We start from the raw sequence: 18,678 nt of genomic DNA on the forward strand, positions 1-18,678 counted from the left end.
ATCTAAGTTCCTTTAGGAGAAACCTATTCCATGCTGTCTTGTAGAAGCTATGGAAAAGAAAAGGGATAATGCTACAATGTCCACCTCTACAGGACATCCTGAAAAGGAAAGTTAGAAGACTGGACACCATAGGGAAGATGGCTTGTCAGCTGGAATCATAGAATACTCGAGTTTTCCTGCCCTTTTGGGCCATTACGATGGGTTCCTTCGAGAATCAGTTAGTCAGGTCATGTAGCACCTGCTAAAAAAAAGAGAAGAGTTTCTTGAGGTATTTAAATAGGGAATCGTAGCGTCAGACAGCATTGCCAGACCACATGATATACTGATAACCATTCCACATTGGATTACTGTTATGGTTGTTTGATGCAGCATGTCTCATGGCTAAAACTCAACTCTTTTACTGTGCTGGTTCAACAGAGCATCCAAGACCTACTCTTTAATGGTGCTTTGTTACTTGACTTTCATTCAGAAGATGTGATACAAAATACGAACACTGAAGCTTAGACCTTAAGATCTGTAGGATTGTAAAACTTGAAAGAAATCTCATACTTTAATGTACTAATCTGGACAAGACACATGAGTTTCCTGCAATTTAAAGTAGAGAAGAAACATTTCTGTTACATGGAGCTTCCTTTGTGATCGAAGTCAGTTTGCAGAGCTTTTTTAAAGTGCATGTTGATGGGGACATCTTTTCTCCTGAGAAAAGGAGTTACATCTACCATTAGCAAAGCTATTGCTTCAGCAAAGCTTTTCCCTATGCAAGCTTTTTTCTTCTTCAAGATCTTTGAATGACAATGCTTCTTCATGATGAGGGTCTTCAAGTCAATAAAAAGAAGTCTAATTTTCACACATTGTACTTACATGCAAATAATGGTAAAGCTCCGTTGTTGTTGAAAAGATTTTGTTCTATACAAATGAAATGGCAACAATTGCATTTGATTGAGTAAGGGTAGTTTTGCATATTCTGGGCTCCTTGGCATCCTGCCTCTCTAATTTAAGATGTCAGACTACAGATGACACCTCTTCAAGAGTGCCTAGAGAATCGATTAATGTTAGCAGAAGATAGAGAGAATTGGAATAATTTGCTTGCTAAAGTTTCTTTTTCACTTCTTTGACACTGATGACGAGTTTCTGAATGGATGGAAAGCCCACACAGGGAGATCTATCAACCCAGAAAACATGATCTCAAGTGTAAATGGGGTGCCATACAGATATAACAGAACTGCAGAACAGACAGTACATATTCCTTTCAAATCCTTCCTTCCTTCAATCTCATCCTGTCCTATTCTTCTGCAGACAGACAGTTTGACATCTGTTTTGTCCATGCTGACAACTTTTCATGTCAGAAACAAACAGGGAGAGACTGGATCCAGACTTTTCTCAGGAAGAGCAGGCAATGTTATGTTATGTTATGTTATTTATATTTCTATCGCGCACAGCTGCCCCAGCAAAGGGGCGTCCTGGCGCTTTTGACAGGCACTGTAACATAACACATATTAAAAGAAGGGAAGGTTATTAAGAAGCAGGAAACAGAAAAGTTTTGATCGCCTGCCTAAATGTTGAATTTGGTTCTGGTGAAAAACATACAATTGTTCAGCAGGCAGGTCTGAAGAACCCGAAGACTTGTGAGTTGAGACCCCATCTGATAAAGAAGCTTCAATAGATTTTTTTCTCCCCAAAGAAATTGCAAAATGCCACTGTTACACCTCCATGTTGACAGGACCATGCTCTCTGCTGAATACTCCTTCAATTCTTTGGTAGAGAGGATTTCTCCGTTTTTTATTCTCCGACCCCTGTACTTCCCAAAGGGATTCCAAATTGAGTTCAAACAATGCATTTCCAAAGTGAACCTTATAGTTCTGGACATGCCATGCTGGTTGTGCTACTGGTACCTTCTTAAGATGTCTATTCTGCCACACAAGAGAATTCCTTACAGACCAAATTTGTGGCCTAGGATGTTAGGCAGGATCCTTCATCCCACCCTACCATCTCTGAATTGAAGCACCTGGTTCCTGAGTAGATGCAGTACGAGCTCTCGAAACTCCCAGACTCCTTTAATGACTCACTTCTTTTCTAGTTAAAATGATTTCTGCATTATAAAACATCCTTTTGTTGATGCCCATATTTCCTGAATCTACAACATTAGTGGAAAGGTCTTTACATTCACTTAGAAAGCTTTGTGTTATGTTGATAATGCTAAAGATATCTAAAGATAAACTATTTTTAAATTATGGATCTGTTCATACAGGTTTAACATCTTCCAAGTAGACTATAGCCAAATGCCTCGGGGATGTTCACTTTTTTACATCTAGCAATAAAAACATACTTATGAAGGAGATGCCAGTCTGCCTTTGCATTTCTTCAATTCACCACCCATGACTGCCTACAAATATGTGAATATTTTAAAGGACTAGAACCTTTTTTATAATAACTGTTTCTATGTCTTTCAGATTTGAAACTGCCATAAATGGAACAGAAGATACAGAACAAGTCGTTATTCCTATCTATCTAAGGGAAAAGTATCGCCACACAGGTTATAGTCATCATGGCTCAACATTATTTGGCCAACCTTTTCTTATGACCGTACCTAGAAACATCACTGAAGATAAGCTTTACAACCTGTTATTGTTGAGAATGTGGTGAGTACTAGTTTTATTTACGAGTTTGTGGGTTAAAGTTTGACTTTTTCATTTGCATTATACCACGAAAGGTCACTTTGAGCACTACTAACTGATGCAGAGGTGAGCACTCCCCATGGTTTCTATATGTGGTCACAGCTATTTTAATGTTTAAGAATTCAGAAATATGTAACATCTGAAACCTCATTACATATCATACTAGTGCAAACCTTTTCCTAGATGTGAATGGTGGCATAGTCTCACCATGGTTTTGTTCTCTTCCTGTCTTAACATGAGGTTGTGTTGTGCTATTTGGCAATTGTTTGAAACAAAATGATACCAAAACCCAAAGATGGGTGCAACATAATTGTAAACCTTGACTGGGGCGAGTGGTTGAAAAGTTTCAGCACTCCATCCATCATCTTGTTGTGTTAGCTTTGCTCGCCCAAAGTGGCCATGTGTATGCCCAGACATGGGTCCCTTACTCGCTGTGCCACTGGATTCAAGCTAGCCTGGCCGATGTTGATTAGATGAGTGTGGATCAGAAGATGTGGCTCCCTGTTTCTTCACAAAATATCTCTAAGGAGCACACTGATCTCAATTTCTCATGGAACAGCTTACCGCCTACCGTCCTTCAAGACAACTGAGATCCGCGGCAGCATATCAACTAGTGGTACCACGCACTAAGACTGTCTCCTGGGGAGACAGACGATTGGTGGTCACAGCAGCCAAACTTTGGAATGCCCTTCCACTTCAGATTCGATCAAGCCATACCCTCTTTTAATTCCGAAAACTGTTAACAACATGTTGTTTAACCAGTAATCTGCTCGAATCTTGTTCTGAATCCATAGCGCCGAGACGCCTACGGGCATTTGTTTGCGCTCTATAAATGTCAAAAATAAATAAATAAATAAATAAAAGCGCACAAGACACAAGGGTGCATGATGTGGTCCCTCGCCCTTGAATATGTGTTTCTTGCTTGCTGTGGCATGATTTGAGCACATCTCTGATTCTCAGGCAAATGACCTGCACTACACACAGACCCCCTTGCCCCACCCACCCACCATGCATGACTACCCTCCTGGTAGCATGCCCACTGCTGCGCTATGATCATCCACCTTGTCTACAGTGGGATTTTGTGACACACAAGTGCCAAAGTGAGTTTCTGCAATCCCTTAGAAGACCATGTGGGTTATGTACACCATGTTTAAAGCTACAATATGACAAAAAGATACACGCAGATTGCTGAATGCTTGCCTCTAACATAGCTTCCCTGTAAGCGATGTGGCAGCAGTTTACTAGTATGCTCTTTTAATATATATTAAAGATTTTAAAAAGTGTTGGAGGTTCCAGACCCATAAACCTGCAAAAAACAGTTAAACACCACCAACCGTCTTCACATTCGCACTATACCGAGCCAATGCCCTATAAAAACCAATGCCAAAGATGAGCTTTAATAGGGGCACTTTGTCAGTGACGTTCCTCTGAACATTTACATTGGCACTAACACTGTGAGCCTATGGTATAATTGACAACTCACCTATGGTGACCTTGTCCCGCTCGCCTATGGTGACCTACCTTTGGCAATGTTATGTGTATGGACCATTAACCTGATGTCTTACGAAACCTCTACAGGGGGGAGTTCCATTGCAGCGACAATTACCCCTCAGTCACACACTGTGAAAAGCTACAGTTGATTCACCTAACCAGGCCAGCAATGCATGCCTACCTTAAAATCCCACAAGCGCCTCTATGCAAATCTCCCTCGAAATTAATACTCTTTCTGTTCAAAAAAGCACCTAGAAGCAATTGAAATACATTGTGTGCGCCTTACGAGCAACAATAACATGGACATACCAGACGTTATGGCCCACTAGTCACACATCGTGAAAAGCTAGAGTTGACCTCACCCTCCCTGCCCTCAAATAATGCAGCATAAAATTCCACAAGCACTGAGTGCTAACCTCTCTTAAACATACCACTGGTGCTGCTCATGAAAGCACCTAGTAGCAATTTAATTACCAGTGTGCGTTTACAAACAAAATGAACTAGAGTATACCAGCCGTTATGGCGCTGAGTGTACTAATTAATTAATGCATTCCAGGAATCTGTGCTCAGCCTCTTGGTGACGGTTGAAATCGGCGTGGGTCACTTATCCTTTTATTCTTCCCTAGGTCGATAAAATGAGTGTAATTTCATCGGGTAACAACAGACATACTTCCTGCTCTGAAGAAAGGACACTGTCTGCAACTTGGAAACGCATTGGAGCAATTACACACTGGGATCCAATAAGTGAGGGGTGGTGCTGTTGGGTATACCAACCCTTGACCATCCACAAGTCCTTCATCGAAAAGTACATCTGTAAACACTTATTCACATGCAGCTAATTATGTTCGGTATAGCTACCATAATTAGGACAACTCTGCAAGTGTAGCAGCATTCACGGTGGAGCTGCCTTTATGAGCTGCCACCTGCAATCACTTAGAGGCATACAGAGTAATAAACCAAACAAAAAATAATGGCCAAAAAAGTTATTTTATGACATCAGTCTTGCCAGGCATGTTTCGAACTGCTGATAACCGTGAACGATGGAAATGCGAATACACAGACAAGTTACAATAACTCAACGCGGTTAGTGTTTAAATATGTACAAATGCGCAGGGTCTATAAGTGTACACAATTTATTGGTAAAATAGAGCAAAGTGCCAGGGAAAAATAAATATATGTTGATGTAAACTGGTTATATTCTTTCACTACATGTTTAGAAAGAAGTGTACGCTCTTATAAAAAGAGAAAAGTCGCACTGCAATTCACATCGGTATCATTGTTACCTGCTGCATGTGTTTTTTTCTTTACTTATAAGGATAGAGTGAAATCCAATTAACAAGAAGCTGCATTTCTAATTGACACAGACAACAGCCAATAGCAATTGCTGGGTGTGCAACAGGCCATAGAATAGAATACAATGGAATACAACAGGTCTTGCAGGCAGCGCAAGCGCTGTCAAAGGTTTGACCTAAAAATTGAAGAAAAGTTTATAAACAAATTGACACCAGAATTACAAAAATCCAAAAAGGGGAGCTGGAGATATGAATTGTTATGTTTTTAAGTAGAAATAGTACGAAATAACACAAAGCGCCAATGGAAGTCGGTGGTCGTGTAACTGTGACCAAGGTACAATTTGAGGCTGACAGTGAAGGAGCGTGGGTTGGATACAGAAACCAGGTTTGCCCTGATCAAAGATTGTACCCTCTGTTCTGTTCCTGCAAGGCCCTTAGGAGAGACACTAGGAGATTCGCAGGTTAACCCCATCGCTGCTAGAGCGATCCTGCTGCTGCGCTGGACAGCAATAAAAACGGGTGTGGTCATGACGAGCTCAGCTCGTCATGAGCACAGGAGCACTGTACTGCATGACGAGCTGAGCTCGTCATGAGCATGGAAGGGGTTATTAGGCCGAGGCCAAGAGCAGGGTCTAGTCCAGGTACACTGGCCACTGGTCAGTTATGTACATCCAGGAAAAGGCCTGTTATAGCTTGTTGTATCCCTGTAGCTTGTACAGGCCAGCCTTATGATCCGTTTAGTCCACATCCAGTTCCAGTCCTTCAAGGGTCTTATTGAGTCACAGACATCAAGTCTAGTCCTCTTCTGATCATCTGCAGGTCCAGGAAGTGCTCGGAAGTGGTGCCTGGGGTTCCACAATTAATGCCTGTCATTAGGACTACGGGATATGCCCTAATTATTGAAGTAAAGGTTCCTGGGGCCAACCATACCCACATTGGGAATTTGCAAGATAGCAAAAGTCTTCAGTTACTGTAAACCTGCACTCTTGATTGCTGCGGGGGGGTGTGGGGCGTGTACTTTTGTAATCTAGTTTCCTTTCACATCTAACACTAATATCCAGTTTGAGGCACCCACTTTACCTACAACAAACCCAGAGACAGAAGTCTGGTAGGAGAAAAGCAGCATCCTTCATCAACAAGAATGCCACAAGAATGGTCTTGGCATCCTGTTTTCTTCCTTTCGTGTGTGTACCCAACCACCTATCAAGTAATATTTGACACTGAAGCAGGTTTTGACACTGTAGCGTCAAAAAGGATTCCCACAGCTCCAGCCTGCATATTCTGCAGGGTTTAGAGGAGTCTTCTCTACCCATTCAGGTCTGCCTATTGTTTGTTCCTGGGAGGGCATTTCACACCTATTTAAGGCTAATTACTGGCTAGGAGAAGCTAGAGAGCCAATGTAAATTAGCCTTCAGTGATTTGAGTCAGGAAAAAGGTAACTTTTCTAAAAGTAACATTTCCTTAATATTTAATAAAAACTCAACTTTACTATTGAATTGGATTTTTAATAACTATAAAAAATAGTTGTTTAATTATTTTTCTAGCTAGTTCCATTCCCAAGAAACAGTATGAGTATTTTAGTCTCTACGCTTGTTTTCTACATAGGCCAGCTGGGCCTGCAACAATGAAAATAGCTTTTGTTTGCAAGTCACTTTAAGGGCATGTCAGCATTGCATTTTGTCAAGTCTTACTTTTAAATACTTTATGCCCTGCCGTGTAGGTCTTGTAAAAGGAAGGTTTTGACTGATGAAAGGGTTTATTTTGACTGGTTGAATTGCAGTTTTTATACTGTTGCAGTCAGGCTCCATTGGTGGGCCTGAAGCCATGTTTGCACTGCCACTGTAGTGGGTGGCGCAATAGGTGGGCCGGCCTCTAGTGACATTTAACTTACAGGTCTTGGATACATCCTGTACCATATCGTAGGAAGTGTAGGCAAGTTAAATGTACCAAATAGTGTGTTCCAATTCATCCATGTTTAAAAGGGGGAGCAGAGCCACTTTACTACTGGATAGCAGTGGTAAGGTGCACAGAATTCTAAAGCCAGCAAAAATATATTGGGAAAGGCTACTGAAAATGGTGTGCCTAAATAGCAATTCAGAAGAATTAAAGACTGAATGAGTAAAAATAAATTTAAAAAAAGTTTCTTTGAGTTGGTGCGGCTTTCCTGACTGTACATATAAATTAAATTAATACTTAGTCCTGGGTCTCAGTCATCTGCAAACCTATCCCACATACTTTATTGGGTGGCTTTTGGTTTTCCTCAGCAATAGGTTGTACCACATTTCCACGTCTTTGGTTGGATAAACTGTTTTCTCCACAATTAGATTGTTGTCCTTATCTTGTTCCTTCTCCAGCAAAGCAGACCAAGTTGCTAGTTAAGCTTAGTTAAATAGTGATAGCCCACTACCTATTTTGTTAACCAGCATACCATGGTAGTATCTTACCATCTCCCAACAGCTCCCCCAATTTTAACATCCTGCTTTCCGAATGGTATTCTTAGTTTTTTGTCTATAGAATGAGAATTTGCCTAGCCTTGGTGCTGGTAAGTTCCAATTCTATTAAGGACTCGGAGGCGAGGATTATGCCTTCTTCCTTCACTTTATTTTCACAGCAGCAAGAAAACACAGAAAAACGACTTTTCCCATGAACACTTGGGAAACAGGAAACTTAAACATAAGTCTTTCGTCAGTCTTTGCACTCCAGCAGCTCCCATCATGCTCCTCTGCTGCTTCCTCTTTCTTTGCGCGAAGCCCATGTTCCGGCATTCTCACGCATCCTGTTTGGGACCGTCCTTACCTGCACAAAACGGACAATCCGATACTGACCGTCTCTTCAGCCTATCAAAAGGTACATAGACACAGAATACAGTGCAGCAGCAATAGTCATAACAGCATGAATTCCATGAATGACTTACTTACATTCCATACGGGGAGGGTCCACTTCTTGGAAGTCATTGGGGGAGATAATCCTCGCCTCCGAGTCCTTAATAGAATTGGAACTTACCAGCACTAAGGCTAGGCAAATTCTCATCCTATGGCAGGACCAGAGGCTTCAGATTATGCCAGTTCAAAGCTTGTCGACAACCAGCCGAGCCACTTCCAACACTGGCTTAAAATAGTACCTCTTGAACGTGGAATCTGATGACCAATCGGCCGCTCTCATCAGATCCTCTAATCGAGCCCCAAGGGCAAAAGCTTTGGAGGCCATAGCTCCTCTTGCCGAATGAGCCCCAAATTGCTTGGTATCAATCCCCGCCTCCTGCATCACCCAACGCAACCACCTGGCCATTGTTGGGGAAGAACCAGCCTTGTACGGTTTACGTAGGGCAATGAGAAGTTGTATTTCGCCCGGAGGGCGAGTGTCATCAGTCATATCCTCGTAAGCCCGGAGACACTGCACTACACACAGTTTAAGGGAATCAGTAAAAGCCTGGTACGAAATAACCCATGTGAGAGTCTTGGTTCGCCTGCTCACAGTGAAAGACACCCCATCCGGGGAAAAAACTCGGGCCGTGATGTCAAAAGCTCGTACGTCTGAGACCCGCCTGCAGGATATCAGGCACAACAACATCGCTAATTTGGCCGTAAGCTCTTTACGGGAAAGAAACCTATTCGGCTGCCACAAAAGAAAGAAATTCAGAACTCTGTTTACCTCCCACAGGACGGAGTAGCGCGGTTCAGGTGGCAGCGAGAGGCGGATCCCTCTAAACAACCTGCACACCAAAGGGTGCTCCCCAATCGGGGAACCCTGCACCAAGTCATGTCCAGCTGAGATCGCAGAACGGAAAGTATTGATTGACCGGTAGGCCAGGCCATCTTCCGCCAGACCGGCAAGGAAGTTAAGGACATGCACTACATCTGCCCCCACTGGATCGAAACTCGGTCGCACACACCAGCGACGCCACCTATGCCATGCTGATCGGTATCTCTTGGTCGTGCTATTCGCCCATGCCTAGGACAGCAGGTCCTCTGCTTTTCCCAAAAGGCCTGGGAGCGTCCAGCGACGCCAGAGATCCTCCAAGCCATCAGCTTCAGCGATCCCTCCTGAACCAACCGGTGGGGAGTCCCGTCCGGACTGGGCAGAATGTGAGGAGAGAGGGGGAGTAGGATTGGAAAATCCCAAGAAAGTTACAGAAGAACCGGAAACCAAACTTGAGATCTCCACCAAGGCGTGATCAGCACCGCCTCTGCCAACTGACGACGCATTAGCGCCAACACTCGTGTTATCATTGAGAACGGGGGAAACACGTACCCCTTCTCGCCCGACCAATCCTGGAGGAAAGCGTCCGTTGCCTCCGCCAACGGATCCGGGCGCCAACTGAAGTACCTCGGGAGTTGATGATCCAGGCGAGACGCAAACAGGTCCATCGTGAAGGGGCCCCACTTGGCCGCCAACCGAGCGAAGAGCTGAGGGTCCAACTTCCACACACTGGCATCCAACAAGTGTCGTGAGTTCCAATCTGCCACTTCGTTCTGCCGGCCCAGCAGGTACTCCGCCGTGACTGACACTTGATGGTCCAGGCAGAAGTGCCAAAAGTCCCGTGCGAGGTCCGCCAGCATCTTGGATCTGGTCCCACCCAGATGATTGATATATCGGACCGCCGACACGTTGTCCATCCGTAGCAGGACACATGATTGCACTCTGTCCTTCGTCCAACACTGGACTGCAAAGGACCCCGCAAGCAACTCCAAACAGTTGATATGTAAATACTGCTCGTGGACAGACTAGGCGCCACCCATGGAAAAATCTCCGCACCTGGCCCCCCAACCGGACCGACTGGCGTCGGACTCGATAACTATATCCGGGGCTGACCCAAAAATCGCTCGCCCGTTCCAGGCCTCCTTGTGCGACAGCCACCACTGCATCTCGCCTCTCACCTCCTCCGACAGATGAATTAGCTGAGAGTACGTCAGACCTTTCTGAAGGTGATACGTCTTCAGATGCTGCATCGCTCGATAATGGAGGGGGCCCGGGAATATGGCCTGAATCCAGGACGACAGGAGACCCACCAAACGCGCCAAGTGGCGCAGCGATATGAGCGGCCTCACCAGGGTCTGTCGCAGCTCGTGTCTGATCTTTGCCATCTTCCTGGCGGGAAGACTCAAAGTGGCAGACACCGAGTCTATGTTGAACCCCAAAAAGGTGGCACACTGGACGGGAACCAGAAGAGACTTCTTCTCGTTGATAACAAAGCCCAGACCTTGAAGGAGGTCGACTGCGACCTGCAACTGGGACACCAACCGTTCCGGACACTGGTCCATGAACAGCATGTCGTCCAGGTACATGATCATCCTGATACCCCGCGCCCGCAAGGCCTCCACCGCCGGGCGCAGCCCCTTTGTGAAGCACCACGGCGCTGAGGAGAGCCCGAAGGGCAGCGTGGTGAACTCGTAGACCTGACCGTCCCACTTGAACTGGAGGAACCGGCGGTGGGGAGGAAAGATCGGGACCGCCAAATAGGCGTCTTATAAGTCGAGCCTGACCATCCAATCGGACGGACGTAAAACATCCCTCAAGAGGTGAATCCCCTCCATTTTGAAACGGCGGTTCACCAGCCACTCGTTGAAGTCCCTCAAATTTATGACTGGACCTCGGCCCCCGTCGACCTTGTTGACCAAAAAGAGATTGCTGAGGAAACCCCCGGGATGTTCTCGCGCACAACAGATCGCCCCTTTGAGTAGGAGGGCGGAAACCTCTTCGCGCACCAACTCTGCATCTCGCTGTGAGAAAGTAATGGGGTGGGGACTCTGTAGCTGACAGGGACGACAATGGAACTCCATCTGAAAGCCCTGGACCGTCTGCAGCACCCAAGCATCGCTTGTAAGAGCAAACCACGCTGGGAAAAACTGCGCCAAGCGCCCCTCGACCCGCAAACTCGCCGAGAGCAGCACACTCACCTCTTCCAGAACCCTGCTGCTGGCCTCTTTGGCCTCCCCGGCAGTGGAATCTCTGTCCCCTCGTCGGGTAGAAGTTATTGAAGCGGTCGTTGGTTTGAAACTGACCGCGGCCGGAGCCTTGGCCCCGATCGGAGCTGTTGCCACGACCGAACGAGCGGCCCCTGCCACGTCCGTCCCTCTCAAAAACCTGAGGGCCAAAAACTTTCTTTATATTGGACTGTCCTCTGTCCAGGGAGGTAAACGTGGCAACAAATTTGCCAAGCTCTTTGATGAACGGGTCCCCGAATAGTCCTCCTTGCGCCACAGCGCCAGCCTCAGAAGAGGCGAGGTCACCCAGCTTAGGGTCAATCTTAATTAAAAGTGACCTCCGTCTCTCAGTAGAGAGCGCGCAATTGGCATTGCCAAGAAAAACAATGGCCCGATGCGCCCAATTTGAAAGGACCTCCGGGGATATAAGATCCCCTGAGACCTTGGCCTCCTCGGCCATGTCCAGAATCTTGGTCATGGGACCCACCGCGTCTAACAGCTTGTCCTGGCAGGTACGCCAGGACCTGTCTATACCCTTCCTAGGGTCTTTGACAAATTTAGCTAAAAATGTCGCCATCTTGAGGTCTATATCCGGGGTCATCGCCACCTTACCCTCTAAGGTGGGGCAAGGACACTCCGCTCTAAGGCGACTACGAGTGTCCTTATCTACTGGCTTACGCAAACGGTTTGCCACATATAGGGCCACTTTCTCCCCGGGGACCCAGTCCGAAGACCAGGGGTGGACAATATCGTCCGGGTCCAACATGTCTGAAGGACCTGCAGAGGAAGTCGCTTGTGACGGAAGCCACGACCTTGAAGAACAGGCCTCTTCGTCCGTGTCCGGAGAATCCCCATCCTCCTGTGGCTCTGGGGACATTGTGCGTGGGGTAGGGGGAGGCAATTCAACTGGGGGCACAGGGATGGGTTGGGACCCCTCAGGCGCCATAAAGGCACGTTTAACCCTAGCAAAAGCCTCAGTCAACCCCTTCAGTACATGGTTTTTTATTAGGAGGGCGACAGGGCTGGGGCCGGGGCCGGCGCGGGAATCAGGGCCGCAAGCTTTGCGTACGCCTCATCCATTCGCGCAGTGAGCCGCTGTTCTAGGGGGATCATCGCTGATCAACTGCCCTGTAAATGCTATCATCTACCGCCTGGTAAAAGTCATCATCCCAGTGGGCGTAGTTCAGAGAGTCTTCCTCAGGGTACTGGCCTTGGTCCCTCTGCATGATGAGGTAAATTAGGCTCTGCAGGGAACCCAGGGAATGGCACAGCAATTAAACAAGCGCCATCACCGGCACCAACTTGCCAACTGGGAGGGAGCCCAGATAACGTGGGGGCACAAAAGGCACACAATTTAAGGGGGGGGTCAGCCCCAGGGGACGCTGCAACCCTTCTATTTATAGGGCACCACCCGGAAAAAACGTCCCACTGCACCTCTTTTAAACCCTCTGGTGCTAATTTCGACCCCACAGGGTGTCAAAGAGTACACTACAACCCACACAGGGCGTGACAGATGTGAACAGTCTAATTTGCGACCTCCAAGGGGTGTCAATCCGGGTGGCAGTGGGCAAAAAAACAGGCACCTGAGGCAAACACGAGAAAAAACGCTGTGAAAGTGCCCTTCCCTCACGCTGGCCACAGAGCTAAAAGCTCACCCCCCAGCGGTGGGAGGACCTCACCGCGCTACAGACTGGGCACCAAATCGCGTGAGGAGCGCGAAAAGCGTCCCGCGATTGACAGGGGACTCTGCAATTAAAAGATATGTTAGCGCTAGCCTGTAGAAACAAAACGCTAACTCCACAGCCCCCAAAACCCAGGAGAGAGAGAAAAAATTCACTTAACTTGCTGCTGAGCAGCGAAGGAAGAGGAAGCAGCAAAGGAGCATGATGGGAGCTGCTGGAGTGCAAAGACTGACGAAGCACTTATGTTTGTTTCCTGTTTACCAAGTCTTCATGGGAAAAGTAGTTTTTCTATGTTTTCTTGCTGCTGTGAAAATAAAGTGAAGGAAGAAGGCATAATCCGAAGCCTCCGGTCCTGCCATAGAATTGCTATCAAAGCAGCACTTCCAGTAATGCAAAGTTAGTTCCTAAATACTTTTACGTTTTTTACTTTCACCAAAATATGTTATCTGAGAGGGATGCAACCGATGGCCAGAAACTCTGATGTGCCATTCAGATTGAGAACATGAGAGTGTCACACATGCCTTTTGAGAATCCAGAGAGAATCCCAGATATGTTGCAACACCCAAAAAATGAGATTCTTACTGCTCTCCTGATACCATAGAATAGCCATGCTTATTTAGAACAGTCTTCAGTCTCACCTTTTTGAAGATTTTAGATGCTGAGTATTTAAATACAAAACCCTTACCCCCTTGTAACTTGGGCTTCAAAAGTCGACTTATCTATCTCCAGGTCATTGATAACTCCTATTACTGATATTTTTTAGCTTTGTCAGCAACATAGTTGTAGATCTCGTAGTTTTTAATTCCTCTACCCCTTCAGGGTTCTCCTCAACTTTTACTTTTTCCAGAGTAGATGCGCCATTTGAAGGAACAGATACTGGGGAGTAACACAAGCCCCTACAAACACTGCATTACAAGGGGACCCCACACCTTCGGGTGCCACCAACTTCTAAGGAAGCATCTAACAGGTCAAGGTCAATTAATATCTGTGAGATGCGATAGACTAAGGGGCCCCTCACCACATTTTCTTGGGGGGCCCCATCATTTTGCATTACACCAGTGACCAGATAAAGCTATTAATTCCCCTTCAATTGGTCTTGAGTGGAGCTCAGGATTCCTGTATGCCTTCCCGAGGATACCACTCTTTTCCAGAGTTCTCACAAATATCCAGAATGGCTGGCCCAAGTTATATTGTAGGCCTTGGATATGGCATGGAGAATCTGGTATCTCGAACTCTTGAGAATTGGCATCTGTTCTCCTATCAGGCTTCCCCTTTGTGAGGATCTTGCAGCAGGGCAATGGTTCTTCTCCCCAACCTGTCCACTCTCCACCTATATGCATGGAGATTGAGCGGCGATGGTTGAGAGTGTTGGACCTCCCTATTGAAGTGTGTATTGTCATTTTGGCAGCTAGGCATCCCTCGATGTAAAAGATTGATGCCTGCCGATGGGACAAGTTTATGGCTTGGTGTGTATTCAAATCTGTTGATCCTTTGTCAGCACCATTGTCTCAAGTTCTGTTTATTCTATCCCTAGCCCTGCAAGGCTTTGCTTTAGGCGTGCCTATGGGGTACCTTTCCTTCATCTCCACTTTCCTGTGGTTGCCGGGCCCAACCTTCCTTGTTCAAGTCACCAGTTGTGACTTGTTTCCTTAAAGGTTTGCAACATGTTTCCTCCTATGCCTTTCATTATGCCCATATGCGACCTGAATTTAGTCCTTACCTACCTTGTGCTCACATTTTGAGTCGATGCACAGCTGTACTCTTAAGACTGCTGACCATCAAGATGGTCTTCCTTGTGGCAATCACATATGCGAGGAGAGTTAGCGAATTGCATGCGCTTTCCTTTAATCCTCTGTACACTACTTTCTTCCCAGACAAGCTATGTCTTAGAACCCTGACATCTTTTTTTTTTCCAAAGGTAGTCACACTTTTTCATGTCAGACAGAACATCACACTGCCTACCTTCTTCACTCCCACTCATCCTACCAAGGAAAAGGTGATACTCCACAGCCTGGACCCAAAAAGAGCATTGTCGTTCTACATAGATCATACAAAAGAATTCTGAATGGTCGATCAACTCTTTTTTCGGGTTTATGTGGCGAAGAAAGGAAAGGCAGTTCAGAAGCGAACCATCCTCAGCAGATTATTTACTGTAATAATTTCTATTAGCAACTGGCAAGAAACAATCCCCTGAGGGTTTGAGAACTCCTTCTACAAGAGCTAAAGCTGCGATCATTGTGTTATCTAGAAGAGTCAAAGATCTGGACATCTATCAGGCAGCTACAAAGGCATTACATGTTTGCCAAACACTGCTGCCTGGACAGTCCGGTCCAGAGAGACGGGCATTTTCCCCATTTGGTCCTCCAGGTTTTTTTAGTAGGAGTTACCTCCAGGGAGAGACTGTTTTTGTATCTATTCTAAGGTAGGGAATCCGTGGCTTGAAGTCTCTATCAGATGAACAAGTTACTTACCTTCGGTACTGCCGTATCTGGTAAAGTCTCTTATGTAACCGCAGATTCCTTTTTGTTCCTCCCCGTTCCGCGGACTGTTTGTAATTCTCGACTACAGAGATCCTTCAGTACCTCACTTAGCTCTAGTCATTGCCTTCTCCGCTTGGCTGTGTGCTTCTGGTGCAGATAAACAGCCGAGAACGGAGGTCAGTGGGCTGGAATGGAGCCCAAATAGGCACCATGCACATCACTTCCGGTGTGGGCAATGCCAGCGCTTCCACGCGGAGTCAAACGGTGCCACCCACTGGCACACATGGGAATTTCTTGAAAATATCCAGATCCAGTCTGAAGTCTGGGGAATATTCTAAGGTAAGAAATATGAGGCTAGATAGAGTCTCTACCAGATAAGACATCCAAAGTTAAGTAATTTGTTCTTCTAGGCATGTGGATTACTTATATAGATTTTGAAAAAGCTGTTTCAATCTTATGGTTAGCCTCAGATCCTAAATTTTTCTCTGGATCTCTAACTGTGCAAATAAAACTACTCCTGGTGTTTCCCTTTGACTTTAATGCGCTAGCATAGTCAAGGACAGCCTTACTTGTGATTCCTGAATCTTTTTTCTGTACAAAGCTGCATGAAGGACTTCTTTAAGAAAACCGTGTATGTATTCCACACAACCGGAAGTGAGGTTGCCTCACCGTTATATTGAAAATATACAGATGCAGTTGAATTCACTATCTACAAATATTGAGTCCAAAAATAGCTTCCAGTCAGTAACATTCTCCCTCGAGTGGTCGAGTAGATGTGTGAGCAAGAGGATTATTTCACTGATATCCTTCCACAAGGATCCCTGAACCAAACACAAAAGTCTGTCCTTTAGAAATGCCATACTGGGTAACATATATCCTGTTCTTATCCCAGTTTTTGATCACCATATATCTATAAGCTTCATTTATACTAGGCAGTTGTGCCCTAAACTTGCTCTAGAGTGAGCTAAAACATCAATTGTTTGCAAAATAAAATTTGCATTTCTAAAATATTGTGCCAGGATTTCTCTCAAAAAATGTAGAAACCTCTGAAATATATCCCGATCATCCATATTAGGGGCATAGCAAGAAGTACATATGTACTTGTATATAAATCATATTGTCCACCACCCATCTGTCAGCTCTAATCTGAAAAATGTTGTGATCAAGAGAGCTGCACCTTTATTTTTTCCTGGGTGAGTGGAGCATATAGCCTTTTATACACACCTGCTGTAAAAAAATATTGCTTAATCTACACTGAAAGACATACAAAATATCCACTTTTAAATTCCTCATATATTCAATGATTCTTCCCCCTTCTTAATTTGCTCAGCATCCTATTTCAGTTCCATAATGGGAACTGTATTTTCTAACTCATATGCCCAATCTTGTAATGCATCAAGGATTTTCTATTCCCTGACACATCGCCTGGGGCAATATGAGGATTTTTCTGAATTCTCTGCGTATCTTGAACCCACACCAAAAGTGACCCCAATACCCCCTTCTCCATGAACTTTCTTGTAGGAACTGTCCTATTGTCCTTGGCACTGAGGTGTGCCAATTTGCTCCAATGATGGACCCTTCATAGTCTTTTCAGCATCACCCATCCCCCTCCTCCTGACAAATCTCTTTGATTTGATTGTCCACCTTTTCAACCTGCCATCTACAGTTCATCTTGTTATGCCACAGTATTATGAGCATTTTGAGAACCTCATGTGGATTATGGTCCCTAACCTTTTAGGTCGAACCTGGGCAGCACATTTGCTGCTCTGTGAGGCATGCTGTATTCAGGTATGGACTTGAAGCTCTGCCCGTTTTCCGCCCACTTTTTCAATTTGCTCCTGTTACTGTCCTTTCTAAATGGTTGCTTTTGATTAATGAATAGGCTTAGTAATCCTTCCTTAGTGCGCCTTGTCTGCACTTGTAACCTCCCATGAGTACTGGACCTTTTACTTGTGCTGTGACTCTGTATGTTTTATTTAGTCTGTAAGCACTATTTTCTTGAATGATTTCTCCTATTCCACCCTCAACATGCTTTCCTGTAACGCAGGACAGCGCCCGCATTTAATTTTTTTTTAGTAATGGTGGCTGTCTCAAATTGTTGGGCACCACGGTCCGCTTTAACTACAGCGCCCCCGCTCCGTGCTTTATTTAGGTTGCCAGCGCAGTCTGCTTTCACTATAGCGGCTGTGCTCCTTTCTTTATTTTGCTACGGTGGTCTGCTTTAACTATAGCTGTGCAATCTTTCTTTTTATCGGAGTACTAGCCAATGGCGGTCGCATGGCTGGAGTGTGGAGGCGCACATTCGGCACATAAAGGCGTGCTGCCACCATTGGCTAGTATTCTGTACTCCCTTATCTCCCGGATCTCCCTTGCCATGCCCAACACCATCTCACCCCTCCCACTTGTCCACCCCTCCGAGGTTGAGAGTTTAAGCTATTGGCATTGTAAATCGCTGGTGATATTTTGATAACAAAACATTTCACATGACTGCATTCTGTGGCTTCCTGCACTTCAGATTGCCGAAACCGTTACTTCTAGACGGGCTCTCAATTGTCTGCATGCTATCTTGTACTGATTTCTCTCTAGTCTCATATTTGCCTGTTTAATTTTTGCTAGGCTTTTAATACCACATTCACACATTGCTGCCAGAAGAGGCTGGGAATCATGGTGGGCTAGCACACCAGCCAGAAGCCTGGAACAATATATAAAGAGGTTCGGTTAATTTGCTTTGTAATTCTGCCCCATATGGCTTCTCTGTTGATCAGCAGTTATCGTTGGCTGATCTCCTCTGAGGAAGGAGGCCTCTTGCCTGAGAAGTGGACCTGCTGTGCCAGCTTCCTGCATCACGGAAGGGTGAATTGGTGTGGTCCAACGCATCCAGAACGCCTCCGCACGACTCATCCTGGACATCCCCCGACACAGCCACATCTCCGGCCACCTGAGAGACCTGCACTGGCTTCCCGTCAGCAAGAGGATCACGTTCAGGCTCCTCACCCACGCACACAAGGCTCTCCACGACCTGGGCCCCAAGTACCTCAACGACCGCCTGACCTTCTGCACGCCCACCCGCCAGCTACGATCAACCAGCCTCGCCCTCGCCGCCGTTCCACGCATCCGCAGAGCCACCGCCGGAG

General features: G+C 45.8%; 1 protein-coding gene across 8 annotated transcripts in view; it reads left to right on the forward strand.

The window, feature by feature from the left end:
* USP15 (ubiquitin specific peptidase 15) overlaps positions 1-18,678 on the forward strand; it is an 814,317-nt gene that overhangs the window by 447,889 nt on the left and 347,750 nt on the right. For all 8 annotated transcript variants that reach the window (XM_078675644.1, XM_078675586.1, XM_078675595.1 and 5 more), the window contains one exon: positions 2,451-2,639. In XM_078675644.1, coding sequence (XP_078531770.1) covers positions 2,451-2,639 — 189 coding nt within the window. The remainder of the gene's footprint in view (positions 1-2,450; positions 2,640-18,678) is intronic.

The sequence above is a fragment of the Lissotriton helveticus genome, chromosome 1_1, assembly GCF_964261635.1.
Source record: "Lissotriton helveticus chromosome 1_1, aLisHel1.1, whole genome shotgun sequence".
NCBI lineage: Eukaryota > Metazoa > Chordata > Amphibia > Caudata > Salamandridae > Lissotriton > Lissotriton helveticus.